At 37.7% G+C, this 26,736-nt stretch overlaps 1 protein-coding gene across 5 annotated transcripts in view; it reads left to right on the forward strand.

Annotated features, from left to right (window-relative positions):
- The window catches only part of LPP (LIM domain containing preferred translocation partner in lipoma), a 654,879-nt gene that overhangs the window by 492,069 nt on the left and 136,074 nt on the right, over nucleotides 1–26,736 (forward strand). For all 5 annotated transcript variants that reach the window (XM_081087023.1, XM_081087021.1, XM_081087025.1 and 2 more), the window contains one exon: nucleotides 4,872–4,998. In XM_081087023.1, the coding sequence (XP_080943149.1) occupies nucleotides 4,872–4,998 (127 nt within the window). The remainder of the gene's footprint in view (nucleotides 1–4,871; nucleotides 4,999–26,736) is intronic.

Consider the following 26,736-nt stretch of genomic DNA (forward strand, 5'->3'; position numbering starts at 1 on the left):
CTCCACTCAAGGAGCATGGTGGTAGGAGAAGGTAGTTCACCTTTGGATGTTCTTGGTCTCATCCCCTGCATGTAGTGAAAGTTCAGTAGGCTGAAGAAACCTGTGACCTGCCAGCTACTTACTCAGATTCAGAATGCTGAATGAAGTTCTAGGTTGTTTCACAGGATGCTGACAAGTGATTCAAGTCCTCTTGTAAATGGAAATCTCTTAATAATGAGGTTTCCACTTACTCAGTGTGACTTTTTATAGATTATAAAGTGGCCGTGATATTAGTATCTGTGATTTCACTATAAAAATCTATAATGGTATGTTTCCTGCATATTATGGACATAAAAGTATGTTAGAATAGAATCAAAGGAATCTTTGCAAACATCATTTTGCGTATAAAGATAATAAGGTTGGGGGAATAGATCAGAATTATAGGACAATTTGAAGGCAAAGCTAAGATTAGAGAGATAAATGTGTCTGTGTACTTGTTCTATGTAAGAATACCATGAAGTTTTATATAAATATTAGTGGCCTGTTGCACAAAGATTCGCGCAATAGGCCTTCCTTCCCCTGGCTGCCGGCACCGGTTTTCCTCCGGCACCCGGGACCCAGGCCTTTGGTCCGGCCGCAGCAGCAAGGCTTGGCTTCTCTGCTCCGGCTGCTCCCAGTCCCTCCATTTTTTCTTTTTTTTCCAACTCCTTGAGTGGAGTCCAGGGCCGGCGGGAAGCTTGGCTTCCTCTGTCACCAGGAGCAACCCAAGCTTCCTGCTCACTCCAACTCCGTGGCCACCACCATCTTCATTCATCTTCAGTCTTTGCTTCGCACCTGTGTATGCAAATTAACCACCATCTTTGTTGGGTTAATTTGCATAGTCGCTCTGATTGGCTGGTGGGTGTAGCAGAGAGACGGAGTTATGGAGTGATGGTTAATTTGCATGTTTCTCTTTTATTATATAGGAGTAGAGGCCTGGTGCCCTGGGGGAGTAGGGGTTCCTCAGCCTGGTCTGCGCCCTCTCGCAGTCCGGGACCCCCAGGGGATGTCCGACTGCCATGGAGGTGGGAGAGGCTCCAGGCGCCACTATTGCACTGGCCAGCCATGAACCTGGCTTCTAGCTGAGCAGCACTGACAACCAGCAGCACTGCCCATGTGTGTTTTGCTCGCAGAAACAGTCCTTACTTTTGCACATTCTTACCCGTTACTTTTACCTAGATCCAGAATTAGCTGCAATAAGTCCTCCCTGGAATGATAATCAGCTGGGCCCCTAGGAAGAGAAGAACCATGGCAGAGAAGAACCAGTTGCAGATTGTGACCCTTTTCCTATAAGATCTTCACTGTAGAAGAAGAACAACATAGAAAAACATAAATAGGATGTAAACCACTGTCCCATCACTTTAAGCAATTAATCTTTGAACATATTTCTGTCCTGTCTCCTTTCTGTAACAGTTTAAGACAGGCCACTCTGGTCAGTGGCTGGCATCTCTCCACAGGGTCAGCACCTTCCTTCTTGCACCTCATACAGCTGCCACTAATGTAGTCTAGCTGTGTGCACAGAAAGAAGAGGCAATAGACTTTGGTGAGCACGTTAGCCATTAAATTACTCATAAATACCATGGTGTCTGGAGCATTTTTAAGGTATCATTCCAATGCCTTGGTGTTTGAGATGTTTGCTTATATCCTTCCTTCCTTCCTTCCTTCCTTCCTCCCTCCCTCCCTCCCTCCCTCCCTCCCTCCCTTCCTTCCTTCCTTCCTTCCTTCCTTCCTTCCTTCTTTCCTTCCTTCCTTCCTTCTTTCCTTCCTTCCTACCTAATATCTGGTGAAATCCAATTTATCGTTCAAGATCAAATTAAGAGGACTTCTGCTTTTTGGTAGTTTCCTCCCATCTCAGAACACTGAATTCATACCAGTGTTTTAGTATTTGCACTTTATTGTAACTACCTATTATCATGTCTTTTTCTCTTTCCTTTTTTATGTCTCTTTCTTATTAAACTGTGAGTTGTCAGAAGCAGGAATCCTGAATAATTTGACTTTATAATGATAGTGCTTAGCACTTTACAGTTTCTTAGAAAAGGTGTTAAAGGAATTTTAAAGGAGTCCTCTAAAATCTCTTTCTCAATAACTCTCATCTGTGGGTCATGTAATATATTTCACCTTTAGGCATTTCAAAGAACACACATAATAGTGATTAATGTTGATACTTATAAGACTGTCTTTTTCTTAGAAAAGGCTAGAGGCTTTGTTTATATTTGTTTTGAAGTGCTATTGTTTCACTATTTAGCAGTAAACTTCCACTCTGAAAATATCTTTGCTTAATTGAGTCAGTAGGTAAAAATCCAAGTTATTACAGAATAATAAAGTTAGAAGAGCCTGGAGAGGAAGATAATGGGAACAGCGAATGGCATTACAGTGTAGCAGAAACACACAAACTCAGCACATCTGGTTTCAGTCAGGGCTTACTGTTTTTCAGTGGTGTTACTTCTCACAGGGTTGATCACTTATCTTCTCTGAGCCTCAACTCTTTCATCCATAAAATGGGACCACAGATCACATGGGGCTGTTGTATAAACACTTGAGATCCCATGTTATGAAGGCAGGCATCTTGGAAAGGGGCACACAATATGAGGAATTATTATTATGCCACAATGAATAGACTGCTGATACTATTCACTCTTCTACTTCGATTTCCTAGTAAGAAATACCAGCAATCCAAGATCAGCATTTTATGAGATTAGAATCTCAAAGAAAACAGTCTTTCCAAATGTGTTATTTCAGAAACAGTATCACAAGCCAATAGGAAGGAGGTTTTAATTATATAAATAAAATAAATGATAGATTTTTCTTAAAATCTGTGAAAAGCTGACAAGTTAAGTACTCTGAAATTGGAGCTGTACTTGAAATTTAAGTGCTAAGGGTAGAATCTGAATTGCTTAGATGTATAGAGGACAGACATCATTCTTGCTGCCTTTATTTAGGTTAAAGGGAAGCAGATATTAGACTCAAACAATGATGAAATGTATCTATGCCCTGAGGGTCCACCCTAAATCAGGAAGCAAGAATTATCAAATTTTCTTTAATAGTTGTTGATTTAGATTAGAATAGCCAGCACCATTAATGCTAGCTCCTTTAATTCTCACACCAATTATATTGAGCAGGCATTATTTGCATTGTAGAGGCGGCCCTAAGTTTAACATTTATTGTCTATTGAATAAATGAGTGATTCTAAGATGGGCTCTTGTCCTGACTTTATTATGATTAGCCCTACCCTAAATTTTTTGGGTATGAATTTTCTTACCTCACAATGAGTAAATTGAGGTAATGATTCTTCAGATGCTGGCAGATAGCTTTCGTTTTAGTCTCTGTCACTTGCCCCATGTCATAGTTTATTCACTGCTGTGAATCCCCAATTCAAATTGTCCAACAGTGAAATAAAACTCCAGGTGTAAGGATAGAGACAAACGTAAAAAATTATTGGCATTTTCAGCCTTTTGCATGTCTGCACTCCAACTTTCTGTACATTTTTTAAAACCTAAAACATGGATGAAAAATAATGGAAGAAGAAAGGCCAAATAGGTAACAATTAACAATTTTACATATGTTTAGAAGGCATTTTATAGCTTAGATATCACACAAATAATTAATATCCATCTTGGAGTTGTTGCAATAAATGTTGGTAGTAAGATTAAAACATTAGTACATGGATTTGTACTTTACTGGATTTTCACATCAGTACATCTTTCAGTACAGTGAAGATAACTGGGGAATGAACATGCAAGTTTTGTTGAACTAATTCTTATAAACTATTCAGGACAGGAGAAACTCTTGGCCAACCATTTTAAGAATCTGTAAACATAAAGGAAGAACATCCCTGCTCTCATCTCTGCCCAATAGCCATAGTGGACATCATCATCATCATTTCTAAATCTTCTGTAATGGTCTTTCTATTTTTAACACTTTGGTTCAAGATGTTGGAGTGTGATATTGGAAATGATCCAAGTCATCATATAGCAAAGGAAAATATAACACATGCCCCTTACTTACACAGCACAAAGCAATTTACATCTGGCATCTGGTCTTTCTTCTTTCTTCACCTACTTTGGACTCTTGGTTGGTCACCTGAAGTGTCTTTCATATGGCTCTTGATTCCATTGCATTGCTAGAATCCTGGCTCACCCACTGATTAAAACACCAGCCCAGTGTCAATGTTACTGATTTAACTTCTCCGTTTGATATCTAGCTGGTTGTAGTGCTGGAAAGAAAAACATTATTCAAACTCCTTGACTGGAACACAAGCCCCTTCACCTTCTGGACCCCTGTATTCAATAGATGTGTTTCATTTTCTATCTCAACATTATAAATATTCCAGAAATACACAAGCGCCAGGAGCTCCTTATGCCACTTTAATGTGAGGAACCTCTTTTAGCTGAGTATGTCCTAGTCTGTGTCGCCACCTCTGCTCTGGAATTCTTCCTCTCAGGCTATGAGAGGTGGCATTTGTACCCTGATGGTGCACTTTCTACAGTTGCTTTACCTTTCATTTTTGATGTGCCTTTATCTCCCATTTTATTTCACTATAAGCTCCATAAGAGGGAGGCTCTATGTAGTCATCATTTTGATAAATATACAGCTGATACATAGTGACTCCTAGCGATTGTTGAATGAAGTAGCGTCTGTTGTACACATGGATTTCTAAAGCCTGATAGACGATGCATGTGAATCATGTGCTGTGTCCAAGGTGAGACACAAAACTACTGATAAAACCAGGTATAAAACCCAGGTCTCCTAACAGCCGTGTCCAATGCTCTTTCCTTTACAGTGCGAACACGATTGGATTGTCTTGGTTGATGTCTAAGTTGCATTTAAAGGACTTTGTGTTTTCTGCTTTACAGAGTGGGCAAATGGGATCAAAGGGGCCTCCAGCTAGTCCACCCTCGTTCCGCCCTGAAGATGAACTAGAGCACCTGACCAAGAAGATGCTGTATGACATGGAAAATCCACCTGCCGACGAATACTTTGGTGAGTGGTCCCAGAGCTGACTTCTGAAGTAAATGTCCTGTCCTATTTTCCTTAATTAGTAAGTAGGAGTATTATCAGCTCCAGTGGTAAAGGACTAGAGTCTGCATGCATTGGAGTTGGTATCCATGTGCACATATCTGAGTGTTCTGGAAGTTGCTTTGTGAGAGACTGCCATAATGTGATACCTGTTTGGCTTGTCCTAAAATCTCAGGGGTACTTCAGAGTTTCGTGAGATACATTTGATTTAAAACTTAATTTTTGATCATTTATTAGCTTTTTATTATGCAGAAATAGGGCTTTTGTGTGTATTCAGGTCTAAATATTAATATACAAAATGTGGAATTGCGCAGTATCTAAACTCTGTGCTCTCAATCCTTTCCCTATCCAAGTTCAAGGAAAGGATGCTCCCTTTATATATTTTTTTAACTTCTCCCCTGTCTAAGCCTGTGAATAATTATGAACAATTAATCCATCTGTCCATTCATTTAATGTGAATTTATGAATTACATGCCAATTATGAGGTGTTATGGATACATAACTTGTCTTCCAAGAGGTTGTAGTTATTCAGAAGAGATAAGAAAAGCACAAATAATTACTAATGTAGCTAAAATTATTAAGAGGCATGAGAGATGCTTGCTTAGGTCAAATGTTATAAAAATTTAAAAGTTCTATTCATTGCCCTGACCAGTTTGGCTCAGTGGATAGAGCATCGGCCTGCGGACTGAAAGGTCCCAGGTTCTATTCTGGTCAAGGGCATGTACCTTGGTTGCGGGCACATCCCCGGTGGGTGTGCAGGAGGCAGCTGGTCGATGTTTCTCTCTCATTGATGTTTCTAACTTTCTATCCCTCTCCATTCCTCTCTGTAAAAAATCAATAAAATATATTAAAATTTAAAAAAAGCTCTGTTCTTCAGGAATGCTTTATGGAAGAATTGGTGGCACTTGAACCTGGACCCTAAAGCATACCTCTCAGGTTTTTTTGTTATGAAAGACTCCTGCCCAGTCTGTTGGAGATCAGTATTTTTATAGAGTATAATTAAAATTAGTTACTAAGAAAATGAAATTTAAAAAAATACAAAATGGAAGACCCACGTTTTACCATTATCAAACTTAACAAGGATAAATTACTCTATTAAATTGCTGTAATTTTTTCTAAATACTCTCTATATTTGTATCATCACAGGGTGACAAACATTCCTTAGTCAGACACCCAGCCGTTGACCTCATTTTCAGTAGTGCTGCTTTTTTTTAAAATATATTTTATTGATTTTTTACAGAGAGGAAAGGAGAGGGATAGAGAATTAGAAACATTGATGAGAGAGAAACATTGATCAGCTACTTCCTGCACACTCCCTATTGGGGATGTGCCACAACCAAGGTACATGCCCTTGACTGTAATCGAACTTGGGACCCTTGAGTCTGCAGGCTGATGCTCTATCCACTGAGCCAAACTTGTTAGGGTTCAATAGTGCTGCTGTAAGTACATATGGAGAAAAGACATTTGGGGGCATTGGGAAGGCACCAAGGTGGGAAATTGCACTATGCACAGGGCAATTTGTACTTCTTCAAGTTTTTCCAATTTGCATGTCTTCCCATTTCCTTCTTATTGGGGACTATGTATTAAAAAATAAACAGAAAACACTAGTTCAAAACCACATGGTAGGTGGACTGGGTTAGGATGTGAAAATCATGACATTTATTTGTAATCAGAAGGTAGCATAGCTTAGCTAAAAGCACAATAGTGAGAACGTACAGGGGTGGGCAAACTTTTTGACTCCAGGGCCACAATGGGTTCTTAAACTGGACCGGAAGGCCGGAACAAAAGCATGGATGGAGTGTTTGTGTGAACTAATATAAATTCAAAGTAAACATCATTACATAAAAGGGTACGGTCTTTTATTTCAATAGTTTTATTCATTTCAAACGGGCCGTAGTTTGCCCACGGCTGACTTAGAATTTAGGTTCTGTCCCTCTCTTCCCCTCGCTAACAAATATTCTCATGTTCCTCATCCATCTGAGCCCCATTTTCCACTTTGATAAATCAAAGTGGAAAAGGTCTGGCATTTCTTTCAATACTAGTAAGATAATATGGAAACAGCATCAACCCAAATAAATGTAACATAGCTAAAAGCTAAATATAAGTTGATATAGATTAACACAAAGGCATGGAAAACAGTAAAAAAAGTCTCTACTTATTTTAAAATATACTGTAAGTATATTATGTTCTTGTCATTGATGTGAAAGAAGGATATATATTGAAATAAGATAAACTTTTTTAAGAAAGCATGTTAAAAGTGAAAAGTATGTTCTCTGTATTGAAGTATATTAAAAATGAAAAATAATAATACCAAATATATATGCTTCAAATATCATAGCAAAAACTACCTAGCCATAAGGAAAAATATATTAATGAATATATATGTGTATATATATATATATATATATATATATATATATATATATCACTTTGGGAAACATATAAATTAACTATTATATTTGCGTTCAAGACTATCCTAGCTCTACTACTTACTAGCTTAGACAACTTCAAAACTTATTAATCTCTCTAAATATTTGTTTTTGTTTTGCTTTATCTTTAATATGGAAATAGTAGTTAGCTTATACTGTTATCACATTGAATGAAATATTTATAGAAAGCACTTAGCCATGTTCTTTGAATGTAAAATATGCTCAATAATCAAGTTATCCCATAGTTTAAGAAAACAAGATATGCCCCTTAAAATTAATTAATACTTGATTTAAATTTAGGTTCCTATAAAAAACAGAACATATGTCATGCATTGGTAAATAATCATTACCAAATGATCTTTATAAACTACGATAAAAATGTGGAATGATGATGAACTTTTATTGAGTGTTTATGATATGGCAATACTATTTTATGTACTTTATATGTATTAACTCATTTAACCCATATTGAAAAAATATAACCCTGTAAAATAAATGCTATTACTATTTCCATATTAGGAAATTGAGACTCAGGAATATTAAGTAATCTACCCATATCAACAACTAGTCAGTTTTGTGACTGGATTAGAATCCAGGCTCCAGGTCTATACATTTTGTTATTTCTAAAAGATTTTCCCCCAGCTTTCTTGAGGTATACCAAAAAACTGCACATGCTTAATGTATGCAATTTGGTGGGTTTGGACCTACGTATTCATTTTCACTGCCATCACCACAATCCAGGTTTTGACCATATTGGCACCTCCAAAGGTTTAGGATAGAAATTTAGAAAGGTTTCATGGAGAATATCAGCTTTGGACAGATGGAAAATAACAGAGGATATTCTCTTTTAAGTAGATAGAATGAACAAAATACGACTTGAGGCCAGGATTATTCAAGGAAAGTTTGCTTTATGTGGAAAACATACATTAAGTACCTATTAGATGCAAGTTATCCTTCTAGATGTTAGAGACATATGGAGACAGGCAAACATGAGTCTTACTTTAAAGGTGCTTATAGTCTAAAAGGGGATGGGCACAGAGTTATGGTGTTTAATCATAATTCAAGATAAAAAGTGACAAGTGAGTTCAAAGTTCTTTGAGAATTCAGAAAAAAGAAAGGACATCCTGAGGCAAGAATGGAAAAGTTTTTGTGGAGTAGTTAGCCTTTGAATCAAGTCTTTAAAAGTATGCTAATAGAGATTTGCAAGTGGGATAACATTATAGAAATGAGGTCATTTCTGATTATGGGAATTTTTAACATGAAGGGTTTAAAACCAGTGAAGAGGATCACCTATGTTGGAAGGAATAAATATTGGGAAATAAGATTGGAGAAATAAGTTGAGAGCAATACAGAGAGGACTTTTATTATTTTGTTTTTATAATTTAATTTTTTAATTACAGTTGACATTCAGTATTATTTTATATTAGTTTTAGGTGTATATCATAGTAGTTAGACAATTATATAATTTACAAAGTTATCCCCTCTATAATTCTAACACCTGGCACCATACATAGTTATTATAATATTATAGACTATATCCCCTATGCTGTACTTTACATCCCTTTGACTATTTTGTAACTACCAATTTGTACTTCATAATCACTTCACTTTTTCACCTACCCTACAACCCCTCTTTCATCTAGAAACCCTCAGTTTGTTCACTGTATTATGAGTCTATTTCTGTTTTGTTTGTTGATTTTGTTGTTTAGATTCCACATCTAAGTAAAATTATATAGTACTTGTCTTTTGCTGTCTGACTATTTCACTTAGTATAATACCATTTATGTCTATCCACGTTGTGGAAAATGGTAAGCTTTCATACTTTTTTATGGCCAAGTAATATTGCCATTTATATATGTACCACATCTTCTTTGTGTACTTGTCTATTGACGGACACTTGGGTTGCTTCCATATCTTATCTATTGTAAATAATGTGCAATGAACATAAGAGAACATATGTTCTTTCAAATTAGTGTTTTAGATTTTCTTGGATATATACCCAGAATCGGAATTGCTATGTCATAAAGTAGTTCTGTTTTTAAAAAAAAAAAAAAAATTGCAAAACCTCCATACTGTGGAGAGTAGTTTTAATGCCTGAGTAAAGGCTAGTGATTTTATCTTACATAATGAACCTTTGCACATTGAGGTCAAATGCTGTGGGAACTGTTCTGTCAATAGTGGTTAAGAATGTGGGTTCCAAAGCCAGAATGTCTTGATTTGAATGTCATCTCTACCTCTTAAAAGCAGAAAGCAAAGGATGAGTTAACGAAACTATCATTTACTGTTCCACTCTAAACATTAAACATTTCCTGAGAAATTTTCCATGCCCGCAGATGTGCTGGCTGTCAGGGACATCTAGATGCAAAGAGAATCTCTGCCCTCACTTGGTTCATGAGTTCCTGGGAAGGACAGGAGAAAGGCAAGGATGTCAGTGCAGATTATCAGCACTTTGTTGGGTCTGCCTGGCCTATGTGAGAGTAGACAAAGTCCATAAGTCTGCCTGGAGATGAGGGAAGGATGGCTACATATCAGTGTGTCTGTAGAAGGGCCTGACACAAGAGAGATTTATAAGAGTCCTCTCTTGCCCTCTATCTGAATTTTACCTTAGTTCCATTCTGTGCTAGAAATAACATTGCCAAGTACCACCCTAAAAGAACTAACCCACCTAACCCCATCACCTACTTTCTTTTTCAACCAGTTTGCCTATTTAATGCTAAAATTTTCATTGACACTAAAGTTGATTTGCAGTCATTAAGTGCTTCCTTGTCAAAAAACTTCTACTAGATTACAGGCTGCACCTGGGAGAGAAGGGGAACAAAATAAAAGTAAATGGGTGAATGGAGTAGGTTCTCCTGTGGTCATGTTGCTTTGTTTCAATGAAGCCCCACCCCATTTTTTAATTTAAGTGAGGGATATCAACTCCCAGGTAGCTTATATACAAAGAAGATACCTTTACAATGTAGAGGTCTGGAGCAAATCTTCTTAATTCAAATGATGAAATTTAGCATCACTGATACTAGGACAAATTAACAGCTGCCAGTTGATATGATATAGTAGGAAGTATACAACATACCTATGTAATAGTTTTGCTAAAGTATTTAACTTGAATCCAACCTTTAGGAAATATACAAATCCAGATGTTATAACATTCTTTAAGGCAATTTTCCTAAATTCTTGAAAAAAAGTCAATGTTAGAGGAGTCTATGCTATGTTAAAAGAAATTAAAGCAACATGCCATACCAATGCAAGACATGAGTTTTGATTGGAATCTAGATTTAAAAAGAAAACTATAATTGTTTGGGTCAAGGTTAGAGAAATTTGAATATGAACTTTATGTGAGACAATACATTCATGTTAATGTCTTGACTATGGTAATGACATTGTGATTAGATAGGACAATATCCTTATTTTTAGGAGCAACATGTTCAAGGTTTTAGGGTGCAATGTCATGATGTCTGAAACAACTTTGAAACACTCAAGATGATAGATAGATAGATAGATAGATAGATAGATAGATAGATAGATGATAGATAGATAGATAGATAGATAGATAGATAGATAGATAGATAGATGATAGATAGAGTAAAATGAACTTCACATTAAAACAGTTAGAGATGCTGTTACTACATAGCTATATGGGGCATCTTATTTATCCCCAAAATGTGTTGAAGCCTGTCATAAATGAATTATCTTAGAAAGGAGTCTGAGATGATAACTATTATGGTGGTGATGACAAAAGCTTACATATATCTAAAGCTCTACAAGTTTACAATACAAAGCTTAATCACAACCGTGGTCTGATTGACTGACCTGGTGTCAATGTCTTCATTCTTCACATGAAGTAACAGAGATTCAGAGTGGCTCTGTGAGTTTTCATGGTCACTTAGCTAACAAGTGTCAGGATTAAGACTTTGTTTTTGGTATTTTTTTGTTTTTGTTTTTTGTGTGTTTTTTTTAATCTCAAGTTCTCTCTGGTTTATGCATTACAGAATGGCATATGTTGTTCCTGCAGCTGGTCCATAGTTGGTTATCCCTGCCTCATGTCATCTTTTCCCTCCTGAAGTCATTATCTTTAAATGAGAGACCACCTGTGACCAGGGCTATACGTTTTGTAGCCTGGACTTCAATTTCACTGACATCAGAGTTTAACTATCTATAACTCCTGAATTAACTGATGTGGCACTAAGCATGGGCTTTTACCATGCCCAGATGTATACTTTAGGAAGATAGCACTCCTAATAGCTCCCAGGCAACCATGTCAGCAAACTGTAGCCCTGCTCTTGACCTTGGGAGAAGGCAGATCACTGATAACTACAGTTCATCTTGTTTTCTCAAGTCAGTTCTGCATAGAATATTACAAGCAAGAACCTTTAACTAAGTCTTAGCTGGGTATATTTTTTAATGATTTCTTCCTGAAAAGGTACTAGTTTTAGTGTTTCCACAGTCTTTCTCTTCCATCTTTGTAAAAAATTTTTACCTCCACTACAGTATTAAGTAAATGCCACAAAGAATTAACCATAATACAGTAGTTGGGTGAGTTCTTACCTTTGAAGGGGAGATAAAGTCTCTCATGCTCTGAACGTTTTCCATTGACTTTGGCTTAAGTTTTGCCTGTAACAGTTTCCCATTGACACTAAGGTCCTTGAGTGGGTCTCAAAACACTACCCTGGGATAGGAAAAAAGGAAACATAGAAGGTTTGAGCTAGGAGTAAATTCACATCTAGTTCAATTAGCCAGGAAGCAGGTCTTCAGCCCAAATCATCTGCAGCAAAACTGCATGCCTCGGTTCAAGTGCTCACATCATGGGGCCACCTGTTTCTCTGGACTATTAGAAAAGTATGTTAATACTAGAGGGCACTCTTAATTCCAGGGATAAATCATAAGAAGAACAAGGGATGATGAACAATAAATTATTGTAAGTTAGGGTACATTTCAGAACATGACATAGGAGAGAGAATTTTTAAATTAGCTATCAAAATGAATGGGGGAGAAAGGCATCATTGCTAGAAAATTGGGGGGCTTACAGGGCTAGCTGCCAGCATTGGAACTTATACTTTTCAGATAGTATTGAGGGTGAAATGTAAAGTAAGGTTGAGTTTATCATCTAGATATTCTTGACACATCTCTTTGCATTTACCTGTTTTCTATGTTGATTGATATATCCAGAGCCTCTATGTTTTGTGCTTTCCTACATTTTGAAAGAGAATACCGGTTTGTATGTGAGAGATTCCACATGTCTATGTCTGTGACCATGACATGATTCTCTCCAAAATAATGGTGTTCTGGCTGTACAGATCCTCAGACTGAAGACATCACTATTAGAATGCAGTAACTCCAGAAATGGATAGTGTAATATATCTGAGGATGAACTGAAAATATCTACCAACTTATTTTTAAGCAGAAAGCTGTAATTATCTTGGCATTGTTTACAACGTGTTGTCTTATTCCTTTTTTAAAAAGAAAACTGAAGCCGAAACCGGTTTGGCTCAGTGGATAGAGCGTCGGCCTGCGGACTGAAAGGTCCCGGGTTCGATTCCGGCCAGGGGCATGTACCTGGGTTGCGGGCACGTCCCCACTGGGAGATGTGCAGGAGGCAGCTGATCGATGTTTCTCTCTCATCGATGTTTCTGACTCTCTATCTCTCTCCCTTCCTCTCTGTGAAAAATCAATAAAATATATATTTAAAAAAAATAAAAATAAAAAATAAAAAGAAAACTGAAGTGTATGAGTCTTAAAATTGTTTAGTGAGCTATTTGAGGAATTCAAGGAGCACTAGGTAAATTGTCTTCACAGAACTTGGCATTTACCTAATAATGTTTTTGTTTGTCTCTGAGTATTGTCAGTGAGACATGTTGGGACAATTTGCATATACCCAGTAGTTTGTTCTAGGGCAAGTGAAGTTTTACTGCCTTGGAGGACTATTGGACAGAAAGTGGAAGATAGGAGGTGGCAGCGGCTTGGCATTGGTAAGCCTTTAAAGAAGAAAGGCATCGACAGGCATGTTCCCGGATTACTTTACTGAGAAACCAACTCACCATATTTGGTATTGTTTATCTTTGCAATTGTGAGCAAATGGAGATCCAATGAATGTTCATGAAAAAGAAGTTGAGTGCCCCGAACAACAGGGATGATAAATCATTTCTTTTCTGTATTAATAAGACCAGTCAATAAGTGAGCATGTCTAGAAGACTTACACTGAGATGCTAAGAAGAGTGAAAAGCACCATTTGAAGTACAGTTGAAGGTATGGAGAAAAGAAAACCTGGCACCCTGGCTGTTGGAGAACTGCCCTGTGAGAAAGGAATGGATTGTGCTTTCAGAGTTAGCACCAAAGACAAGCTAGGGGACACTGAGAAGTTTCCATTCAGTATAAAGAATTAACTTTTCTTTAACAGACAGAAGCAAATTCTTAGAAGAGTCTAGGCCAGTCGTGGGCAAACTACAGCCCACGGGCCGGATCCGGCCCGTTCGGCTGTTCTATCCGGACCGCGGAGCCGAAAGAGCGGAGAGTTCTCTTGCTCTCCCCTCCGTTCCTTCACCAGCAGCAGTGTTAACATGGCAACGTCGGGAAACATGGCCGCAGCTCCTTCTTCTGAGTCCAGTTTAAGAACCCATTGTGGCCCTCGAGTCAAAAAGTTTGCCCACCTCTGGTCTAGGCCATAGTTCAATAACCCCTTGTTGGGGAAGTGATGATCAGTATGCAATCATCTTATGGACTGTGAAATTCAGTTTTGGAAGCACAGCCCAATTGTGATATTCAATGTCTTAAATGACTAAACTTGCCTGGGAATCAGTCTCTTGCAAGTAATTTCCAGTTCTACTCCAAGATTTTGAGTGTTATTATATGACTATAATTAACATTTGTATAATTCTTTGTAAAGCACTTTTATATTCTTTATATCATTGGAGCTAGACAGCAGACCCACAAAATTCACAGTATGTATGTTTATTTCCATTTGGTATATGAAGACACAGAGGATCTGAATGATTAAGAGACTCCTTATGCTCCAAGGCCACTACCACCCTAACAAAGAATATGTCTTCTAAACAGCAGACTTGCACTGGAGCCCAGGCCTACTGAATCCAGATCTGGGTCTCTTTCCACCCACTGTACTGTCCTAGCACCATCTTGCGGGATTGGTCATGCACTGTAAGGTCAGTCGACATGCCTGTACTGAAGCTTTTCCATCAGTATAAGGGACAAGGTGATTGCTTTGATAAATGCTTAGAGGGTCTCAGCTGAGAGGTTCTAGGTCATTTATATTTTATTATTTTTATTATTTTGTGTCAATAAAATGGTTTCCAGAGTGCTCCTGTCAATTACAAACTAGGAAATGAATCCAGGTGAGCAGCTTCCTCTAGTACAGATGGAATTGGAGGCCTTTAAGGGTCTTTTTTTCCCCCGCAGAAAAATGACCTAATTAGTTAAAAAACCCCAAACCACAACAGAAGTAAAATTAGAAAATGAGTGGTATAGAGAAAAGACTATTGATTTGGGGGAAAATGGATTTCTTGGTTTTGTCTCTCTACAGCTCTTTGTTTAACATATCTGTGGGTCATGAGAATAGAATGTTTTCTAGTTAATGAGACACATTAGATATATTTCCTTTTGTGGTGGTGATTTCTGGCAAAGCATTTGCTCAGGGAAATATATGTTTACAGCACTAAATGAATAATCCTAAACATTTTAATGTGTTCCATCTTAGCACATGTTAATTTTTAATTAATTTGGCTATATAGGGTGTTTGTAAGCATTGATTTGGAAACCTAGATTTATAATATGCCATAAAGAAGATTTAATCTTAGAAACTATCTAGAACAACCTTTCATTTTTCTAAAAACTAAAGCCCAAATGACTCATTCAAGGTCACACAGCTGGGAGTGTTTTGAACTGTATGGCCAAACTTCCACTCTAATAAAGAATAGTTACCCTCTACTAGGAGGAAGGAATGTCAGGGCTATTCACAAAGGTGAAAAAGTAGGTGAGGGCAAGCTATTTTGGTGAACCCAGACCTGGATACACCTTATTCAAACTTGGACAAAGAACACTTTGCCTTAAAAAAGAGTAAAATAAAATCAGTAGCTTCTTAGGAATTGTGTTTACATACTGTGCTGAATTCTTTTATTTTCAAGCTAGAGGCCCAGTGCATGAAATTAATGTACTGTATGTGTGTGTGTGGGGAGGGGGGGGGAGGTGGAGTTCCTCAGCACAGCCTGCACCCTCTTGCAGTCTGGGACCCCTCGGGGATGTCCTCCTGCCAGCTTAGGCCTATTCCCCATGGGGAGTGGACCTAAGTTAGCAATTGGACATCTCTCTCACAGTCCTGGACCCTTTGCTTCTTACCACCTATCTTCTCACTGCTCTTTACTGCTCGGCTTGCTGCTCCTTAGCACTGCCATAGAGGTGGGAGAGGCTTCCGCCACCACCGCTGCGCTCGCCAGCCATGAGCCCGGCTTCTCATGCCCTGTGGGAATGCTACCATTCCTGTGTTGAGTGTCTACCCTCTGGTGGTCAGTGCGCATCATAGTGACCAGTCATTCTGGTTGTTTCACCATAACAGTTGCTTAGGCTTTTATCATATAGAATAAAAAATAACTAAAGAGATCCTCAATATATTTTTTTTGTCCTTGTTAAATTACTTACTTGTAATATTTATTGTCTGTTTTCCTCACTCAAACATAAGTCCTATTGAAGGCAATAACTTTCTGTAGTTCACTGTTCTGTCTTCGGTTCTAGAACAATGCCTGATTTATAGGAGGTGTTTGTTATTTGTTTAATTAATGAATGAACATATAAGTGAAGTTGTGAGCATATATTCCATCTTCTCCATGTAAGAACATGGGTTATAGTAAACTAAAAAGGGAAAATACTTCATTCACTTAACAGATATTTATGTAGCATTTTATGGAATCACAAAGTATTTGATTTGGAGGAAGTTTGAGAGACTAAGAAAATCCTCTCAGAGATGGAAAATGAGTACGTTTTCTAGGTTCATGAATTAATTAGTGACAGAATCATGAATTATAACTTAGACTTTCTCATTTCTTTTTCTTAAATTCTTTATTAAGGTATTACATATATCTCCTTTTTCTACATTGCCCCCCCCCCCAGCACATGCCCTCACCCCTCCTTGTGTCCGTGTCCATTGATTATGCTTATATGCATGCATACAAGCACTTTGGTTGATCTTTACCCCTTCCCCCAACCCTTTCCTGCCTTCCCTCTGAGGTTTGCCGTTCTGTTCAATGTTTCTCTGTCTCTGGATCTATTTTTGTTCATCAGTTTATGTTGTTCATTATATTCCACAAATGAGTGAGATCATGTGATATTTATCTTTCTCCAACTTGCTTATTTCAGTTAACTTAATGCTCTCCATGTCCATCTATGCTATTGTGAATGGTAGGAGTTCCTTCTTTTTTTACAGCAGCATAGTATTCCATTGTGTAGATGTACCACAGTTTTTTAATCCACTCATCTGCTGATGGGTATTTAGGCTGTTTCCAAATCTTAGCTATTGTAAATTGTGCTTCTATGAGCATAGGGTTGCATATATCTTTTTTGATTTCTCATTCCTTTTTTTTAATCACTTAAAGGTATTGAAAACTATATAGATTAAAACATGCTTTATATATTCATTGAACTTCAATCAAAATTAGATAGACACCTTTGGACTTGATCTCTTTTGCATGCATGTTTTGTGAAAATTAGGATTGAAATTGGTCAATGGATGGGTTACATAGTTAAGATTTTATTTTAAAGTTCTAAACCCCATTTCCTCTCCTCCCCACCCCCCCACCCCCCCCCAGTCTAAGGTTCATTTGTAGTCATTGGTTCCCAATACTACAATTTTCATCCGGTCTTATCTAATTGGGTCAGATGGGCAGGGAATCACATTGAAAGAAACATCCTTTCCCCAGGGTTAAATGTGTTTTACATTACAGCCAGTTCTGAAAGTTCACTAGGTTTCTCCAAAGATGTGAAAGAAACACCACCCAGGATTGATGTTTATCTTGTCTTAATACAAATAGCAGACACCCACTAATTGGTTTTATTGGGATCGTCATTCTCTTTATCAAAGAATGAAAAGTAGAGAAGAGATTCCTTTAACAACTGTGAAAACAAATTTGACATTCTGGACGAGAAAGAGCTGGTAGGGTACACATTGTGTATGGAAAAAAAAAAGTCTTAGTTCATAGGTTATCTATGGTTGTATACTGAGAACTGAGACCTGCAACCTACACGTACTAATTAGCATTTTCTGATCTTAAACATACAAATATTGGTAACTGTGAACTCAACTCCCTTTCCCTCCAAATCGCCCTTTTTCACCCCCACCAGCACTTTCCCCATAACTTTCTCTAAAACACTCAGATAATCATCTCCTTCCAGACTTTGAAGTGACATTAGAATTGTCAGAAGGCATATTTAATTAACTGTCAGCAAAGCCATTGTTTGAACATCTGTGGAGTTCTACTTGGTAGGCATCTGTTGTTCTTTTAATTAAATGGGTTCATTTATCTACAAATATTTATTGAGTGCCTACTAAACACCAATCATTGTAGTGTATACTATGGAAGATAATAGAAATGAGTTACCATCATGACCTAGAAGAGAAAGCATTTGTTAAATCCTCTCGCACCAAGGGTTTTAATGGAAAGTAGATTTCATTACTGGCAATGGAAAAGACATTCTTTTTCATCTAGATTCAAGGGCTTTTGCCACTATTACCAGCTGACCTGTGGGACATAAAATGCCAGAGGAGTCCATGTGAAGACATCATAGCTGGGGAGTAGAGACCAGCTAGCCATGGTTAAAATTTTCAAGGAAGACAGTGAGTGCTCTTAAACAAAAACAAGCTGAGAAGATGCAATGCCAATTAACTGGGAGGTCTCAGAAACAGGTCCCTGTTAATGACCTCATCCTGATCTTCTTCCTAGGTATGAATCTGTTGTCAGTCATGTTGCATTTAAGTCCCCCAGATTTATTACAGCACTGCACAGCTCTTATCTCTGTCCTCATTTGTTTCTCTATCAATCCTGTAATATATGAGAGTCCTGGACCCAGCTCTACTCCTAGCTGGAAGTGAGCATCAGTTATTAAAATTTAGCAAGAAAGAACAGAAACACTGTGTAGGAGTGACTTGTTGAGGGAGGCCAAGTTGGTGCAGTAAGCAGGTGGTAATGGATAACATTAACCTCCACTGCCTCTCTCTTTCTCTCCTATTCAGCCTTAGGATAATGGCAAAGTCAGAAATCTTCTAGTTTGAGAGCTTCCTTTTCTCTGGTCATTAGAGGGCACCTTCATAGTTTTACCCTATATGTAAACTCTCTATACTTGCATTTGCCTAACATTTATGTTTAAATAAATTAATTTTAACCTACTTTATCTTCATCCATGTCAACAATATTCATACTTTGATTTTATAGGTTGAAGCACTTGTTGCTTTCCCCCTAAAGACATTAAACTAAATACTATATTTAAATTAAAAAATACTCATCCATGAACCCTCTAATATATACAATATTGATATATTTGGATATAAGTCAACAAGAAGACAATTTGATGCATACCATAGCAAAGTGATGTCTTTAAGGTTACCCAGTGAGCTAATTTCTATTGTCATGTTATATGAGAGGCAGTGCAGTGGTGGAAAGAGCCAAGTATGGAACATTCAGAGAGCAGATTCTGGGCCTGACCCTGTCCCACTGACTTGCTGTGATGTCTTAGGCCAGCCCTTTTCCATGAACCTCATCTCTCATCTCAGGAATAGACTTCATGATCTACTGGGATGCTTTGGCCTAATTTACTTACCTCAAATACATGTATATATATATTTCCTCTTTAAAGAGTAGATGAATAGGAAAGCAACTCCCTTATGCAGAATTACAATAGTACTTGCTTCAGAGTGCCTCAGAAAAATTGAGAAAGAAACTCAAGGATTATATTTCATAGACCACTTTATACTCTGTTCAGTACTGGTCCTCATTTCTTAAGGTTTGCATTTAAAATAGCGTTTTAAGTGTCAGTTAATAAAAACAAAATAGGCTCTAGCCAGTTTGGCTCAGTGGGTAGAGTGTTGGCCTGGGGACTGAAGGGTCCCGGGTTAAATTCTGATCAAGGGCACATGCCCAGTTGAGGGCTCGATCCCCAGTATGGGGTGTGCAGGAGGCAGCCAATGAATAATTCTCTCTCATCATTGATGTTTCTGTCTCTCTCTTCCTCTCCCTACCTCTCTGAAATCAATTATATATATTTAAAAAAATAAAATTAAATAAATAAAATAGGATTGCAGAATATAAGGATTAACTTAGTGTCACTGTTTAAGGATTTACCTGGGTCAGTAATAATGTGGTTTGCTAACAGTACTTTGGCATAGATAGTGATATTGATATTGGTAAACATTAATGTGATAATGGCCTTTAGTGGAGATAATACAGCACCACCATAAAGATAAATAATTTTTCTTTTGTTACATAGCATAGTGACACAAACACTGGACTGGGAGTCAAGAAATCCCAGTGTAAGTCTTATATCTTCTTTGTGTTACATCAGTGACATTCGACATTTGCAATGTGCTATGGTTACCAGTTTTAAGATGAGAGTTATCGTGTTGCCAGAGAAATTAGTTTATCCAAGAAAAGATTAGGAGATAGAACAAAATTCTGAAGTTAGGTTTTCTGAATTAAATTACTTGTACTTCCAGCAATTATATATAACCTCTTAATCTTCCTGAGTTTCTATTATTTCACCTATTTAAAAAAGATAATTACCATCCCTGTTTATTTTATATACTTATTGTGAGAATTAATTTAAATAAATATATGTTAAAATGCATCGTAAACCTTAATAGATAAAAAATTTAAGAGATGCTAGTATCACTTCCGAGAGCAGCATCTCATTTGATTTATGCCATTTATGATTAGGCTGTAATAACTAACCCCTCTGGTGCTTGCCTCTATTTGAATTAATACTTATTTTATTATGTTCTTCTTATTGTATAATATCATTAGATAATACAAAAAATGTTTTTCAGCCATTGTGTGTGAGAAAGCAACACACAAAGACATACCACAATGTTCTCATTTGCTGAGCAAACTACTCTTGCTTTTTAATGTGGGATGCAGGAGAACTAATTGAAAAGAGACAAAAATGACTCAGATTGTGCAGGATGAATCATATCCCACTTTCTCATCTGAAATGCAAAGACAAAAATTAAAGAAAACCAACTACCACAGAGCTTTACTCTCAGTGTCTACATCATCAGAATAGAGTGTTTTTCAGAAGAACAAAGGATGCATTACTACTAGGCAGATAATTGTAGGTAGTAGAAAACCTGTTTGGTTTTTTTCTCTTTGTCTGTAGTCTGCTGGAATTGTCTCATTTTATTTCCCTTGGTTAAAACATTCCAATAGAGAGGTTGAGACCTATCATGCAATCATTGCCCAAACTGTTCAGAAATGTACCTGTCACCTCTATAGAGGCCAATCAGAGTCTGAATAAGCTGGGACGACATCAGATTCCAGGGTCCTTTGGTCAGGCAGTAGGGAGTAGGAAGACAGCAAAGCAACAGAACCCTGGCCAGGGTGAAATTGCTGCTTCCTTGAATTTAACTTATTCAGGTTATTGATGTGAATGATGAAGTGAAGATGTTGTCCTGCTGGGGTCCAAGATACAGATGCATAATCTACTTTACTCACAAGTATAGCTTAAAACAAGAAAAAAAGTATTTTGTACCAACAGAGGCACTATAATCTACCCTAGAACACAGTCTGCAATTAAGTCAGAATTATTTCTTATTTTTTTGTTACATTTTATTCATAACTTGTATGGTTTCTATTTTTCTCTATTTATGCATACACACATATGTATATATACACTCTATGATATACATATAAATATGTGTTTGTATGTCTATGCTCCCTATTTTATTGCAAGATCACTGAGAAGAAATATCTTTCTTGTCTAGCTCTTCCCCAAAGAGCAAAATGAGGAGCAGAGCTAGGAGACGTGTTAGATCTCTCTATGGCACTTCACCAGGACTTTTCTCTAGTCTGAATTCACCCTAAATATTTCCACAAATGGTTCTGTATAAAATAAGATTTGTATATATGGAGCACATACCATGTACTATAAGTTTTATATGTGTTATTCATATTTCTTGACTATAACCTTATGAAATAGGCACTATTCTTTCACAGATGAGGAATTTAAACAAAGAAAATAACTCAGATAATTTTTCCAGGGTCTAGTAAGTATTTCAAGTTCAATATAAACCCAAAGCCTGGCTCTTAACCCCAGCATATACTGTGCCTGTGATTATAGCTTGCAGACCATCAGCTAACTAGGCCTGGCAGCAGCTTGGACCCACAGAGTCTGTGCCTATCTTATTACTCTTCTGCAAAATCCCATTTCATTTCTCCTCTGCTCCTCTTAGGTAATTATTTAAATCTGATTAGGTTCTCCCTAATTGAAGGGTCCCGTCACTGACCAGGCAGCAGGTAGAAATCCAGGTGTACCATCACTCTGTTTTCATTACACCAGATGTCTTCAGGAATGTTCTCTTGACTCTCCTACCAAGGTAATGGTGCCCAGCTGAGACACTCCAGGTGATATAAGGCAAGAGCTGAATGCAATACTCGTTTTGTTAACAACAAAATTTAAGAGACACATCTCTATTCCTCTGTTTCCTCTTGAATGGGAACTAGTTCTTGGGATTTTAGCATATCTAATCTCCAGAATTCCCCCTTTCCCAATCCAGTGTCTTCTTTTACACACAGAAATAGTTACTTTTAATTTTCATAAATCCATCCACAGTGGCATCTTAGTCTAATGAACCTTAGAAAAAGCAAAGTCTTGTCTCAGTGCCAAAGTGGAAATAAGAAAGGGAGAAGGGAACTCATCTTGAAAATAAGATCACCCTATTGAGGCAGAAGAGTTAAATACAATAGCTAGCAATTGGCTCGCTAAGTCGGAAGTTGATGCTATTTTAGGCCATCAGCAGGAGTGTCAGTGTATCTGTGAATTTTGGCATTTTATTTCACTAAGGTGGTTCAGGAAGCCAGACACTGATTAACTGCTTCTTCGACTTAGTTCCCACTCCTAATTTTGGATGTGTGGTGTCTTCAGGTAGCTGTTGTGACACCCTGTTTTTAAAGAAAACTTTTCTTGTGCTTCTAAAGTAATCCTGGGAACAGTCTACTCCACATCCTACTTTCCTGGAACCTCTCATCCTCTACATCTCTGGTCACAGGCACATGGAGATACTGTTGCTTCTGGTTCTTCTCTGGCAGATCAAGGAAATACAACTCAGGTGTGTGCATCCAGTTGCCATTGCGACTTTGTCTGTAATGGCAGCATTCTCACTGAGACATTAGGCCCAAGGTGGATTTTTTTGGAAGATCACATAAGAAGAGACCTGTGGAAGGAATGGCCTCAGCATTGCCATCACTTGTGAAGTAAAGAGATACCCTAGACAGGCCACAAGATTTATTTAGGTAAGACTAGGAAAATTCTAAATTTTGTGTTTGTTGGCAAGGGTTTGGAATCTTATTTCATTTATAAACATGTTTTACATGAAGGATAATGATTTCTAGGTTTAAAAAAAATATATGGCATCTGTTTGTTCCTTCACTTTTTTATTCAATAGTTATTGAAGGCCAAACACAGCACTAGGCATTGCCATTAAACATTAGTCTACATAGTAGAGACAGTGTTTACAAATAACTCAATTTTAATATGACAAATGTATTCCACAGTTAGGTGAAGAGTGCTATGGGAAGAAAGAAGTTAGCATGGCTTCTATGATTGGCAAATTGGGGAAACAGGGGTTTTTAAATATAACTGATATTGGGGCTAAATGTTAATGGAATTTTCCAGGTAAAGCATCAATTTGAGGGCATTTCAGACAAACAATTCAGTGGGTATAAAGAGACCAGGAGAGAATTACAAAATGTGCAATATGACTAGAAAATAGTGTATAGGAGAGGAAATGAGACTAAAAGGATGATCAGTGGTTAGTTCAAGGGGCTTTTGATTTCCTATTAAAGAGTTTGGAGTCCATTTTGAAGGCCCTGAAGATCCATGAAGGATTTAAACAAGGTAACAGCATGATCTGATAGATATTAATTAAAAATAACTCTGGGTATTATTAAGGGGGGTTGGGGGAGTTAGACAGGAGAGGATTTGGGACCCTGGAAGTCAGTTGGGGTGTCATTTGCATCAGTTTAAGGGTACCTATTAGAGCCTAACCCAAGACAATCATGTTGTGACATTTAAGCAAGAATAAGAGAGATTATTTGAGGCTCATTCTTGGGCTTTTGTCTTGGGTAGATGATGGTATTAAGTGAGGTGAGAAAACAGAAGTTTAATAGTGACATGCCATCAGTCCCCAGAGATCTTCCATTTCAAGAAGCAATTTAGTCCTCTTCATTAATGCTTATTGAGCACCTACTGTGTGCAGTCACAGTTACAGACATTGGTGTAACAGCCTTGAATGGAGGAGACAAAAAGCCTCTGTCATTTGGCTTCCATTCTAGAAGGAGATACAAACACATAAATAAGTTAAATTATATATAGTATGTCAGATGGTGGCATATCCTACAGAGAAAATTAAGCAGGAGAAGGGCTAATGAGTGCTGCAGTGATGGTGAGGATGGAAATAACACTGTAAATAGTGTGACAAATGCAACCGTGAGGTTCCTATTATTGGTGAAATCTGGTCTGCCTAATTTTGTTTCCTTTCTAGTTGTGTTTGTTTTACAAATTATTTTTTTTTTCTTCTAAACAAGGGAAATACACTGCAATAACAACATAAACATTTACAAACACATAGATGTATACACAATGGATTGTGTTGCCAACATAACACATGCCAGGAAAAACAAAACAAAACAAAAAACAGCTAAAAATGTAAATATAAAAAAAGGAGGGGGGGGGTTAGAGACTCCTTCAGATGCTAATCTTTGTCATTCAAATCACAGGATGGTTGGAGTTAAAGAGTCATAGAAAAGAGAGATATAGTCAATATTTGAATCAGGATAATAATTCTGATATTCTTAATGCTGGGGAACCTTAGATTTAATTCAAATCCCTCTGTTTAGACAGGGAAACCATGAGCCTAGGAAGGGAGTAACTAATTTAAGGTCACCCAGATAGGTCTAGAATTCAGGTATTCTTACAGCGCTTTCAGGGATATTATTATTATCCACCGTACCAGAGAGGCCCAGAGTTTGGGATCTGAGACCTGACTTCCTGCGTTTAAATTTCTACATTGCCACAGTGGCCTTGAGCAAGTTTGACCTCTCTTTGTACCAGTTTTCTCATTAGAAAATAGAGATAATTATAATAGTATTTATGATAGTATTTTTGAGGTTAAATAAGTTAATGGTAATACATGTAAATTACATACAACAGTGCCTGTTACACAATTAGTTTTCAGAAAATGTCCACTACATTATTACAATACTTAAAGTATTAAAGCATCTCGATGTCAGTTACCTGGGCTTTGTCCTGTTTACACATAAACTTGAAACCAATCACTGATGATGGCCACAGATAAGAACTTCTGGAATTTTTTATTAAGATGTTAAAATGTTAACTAGATCTTTTGAGGTTATTGAGTAAATATAAAACACATTAAAATAACGTTGATAGTCATTTCATTCACAGAAGTGTTTGGTAGCCCAATCTTGAGCTGAGTGATGTCACATTCTAAACCAGAAGTGGAACCCTAACCTGTAAAGACAGGGAATGCCTTCTTCATTTACGTACATTTTACTAGTTTAACCTCACAACTGTTGACAGCCATGTATTGGATATGACCATGCTGAGTGCTTTGCACAGCTGATCACACCTCGTCCCCACTTCAGGGAGGCATTCCTATCTGGATTTTACAGATGAGAAAATTCAATCCAGGGGCAGTTCAGGACCTTGTGCATGGTCACACAGATAAGACAGTAAAAGGCAAAGCCTAGATTCTCCTAAATTAAGTCTAAGTTCATGTTTTCTGAGCATATATGTCTGTTTTTAATAAGAATACTTTTCTCAGCTAGTAACTATATTCTGCAGATGGTCTGCATTTTGCACTATCGTCCTTTCTGTGCCATTCTTAATACTGCATCATCCTATATAAAAATGCCTAGTATGCAAATTGACCGAAAAGCTGAACAACCGGTCACTATGATGCTCACTGACCACCACGGTTCAGACGCTCAACGCAGGAGCTGCCCCCAGCCCGCAGGTCCCAGGCCAGTCAAGGCGGGTGCCAGTGGGGGGGGTCCTGATCACCCGCCAGTTGCCCCGCAGATGCCCCGCAGATCGGACCTGATCGCTGGCTAGGCTCGTGGTTGGAAAAATGCAGCTTGTGAACCACATGCGACTCTTTGGCCCCTTGAGTGTGGCTCTTCCTAAGCCTTAGGAATACCCTAATTAAGTTAATAACAATGTACCTATCTATATAGTTTAAGTTTAAAAAGTTTGGCTCTCAAAAGAAATTTCAATCGTTGTACTGTTGATATTTGGTTCTGTTGACTAATGAGTTTGCCGACCACTGGTAGGTCTAGGGACCCTACCTGTTCACGTATTTCATGCAGCAGGCCTCTAGTAGAATTATAAAATCATAGGTTTGGGGCAATGGAGGGAGTTTTCTATGTCTCATGTAGAAGCCTAAGAAACACCTGAGGGAGCTTTATCACTATACCTACATACCCTTGTGTGCCTACCTTGTTTACACATAGACTGTGATCTTAACACAACCCAGTCCCACCTCCACTGAGAAACTGCTATCACTCTGAGAAAATTTAGCTGATGGAATGTGCCATATTCTCCAGGTGTTAACTGGAGGCTGGGGGGTTGGGTGGAGTGGGGGTGGAGGGAGGTTTGAGAATTAGTAATCATTTTTATAAAAACTGAGAACCAGAGAGTGGTGATAACTTCCCCCAAGATCGCAGCTCATTTATACACATGTGCATGCAGAACCTGCATCTTCTGACTTTCACTGTTAGGCAATTTTCTTATTTTTCAAAACTGCCTTTGTGGAATGCACTGTGTTCTCCTCAGTCGTTCTAGAGGACTAGAAGGGGGGAGGGAGGCAGGGAGAAGAGTCAGAGGTGAGTCATTGATTTGCCTGAGATCCCATAACAAGTCAGTTGGTAAAGAGAGAATACGTTCATTACATTATGCTGCTCTACATATATTCACTTGTTTCTAGTTAAGTAGCAGCTCATCAATATGGAATACACATGTTCATAATAGTAGACTTGTAGGTAACATAGCA

Source organism: Myotis nattereri (genome assembly GCF_964212035.1).
Source record: "Myotis nattereri genome assembly, chromosome: 3".
Taxonomy (NCBI): Eukaryota; Metazoa; Chordata; class Mammalia; order Chiroptera; family Vespertilionidae; genus Myotis; species Myotis nattereri.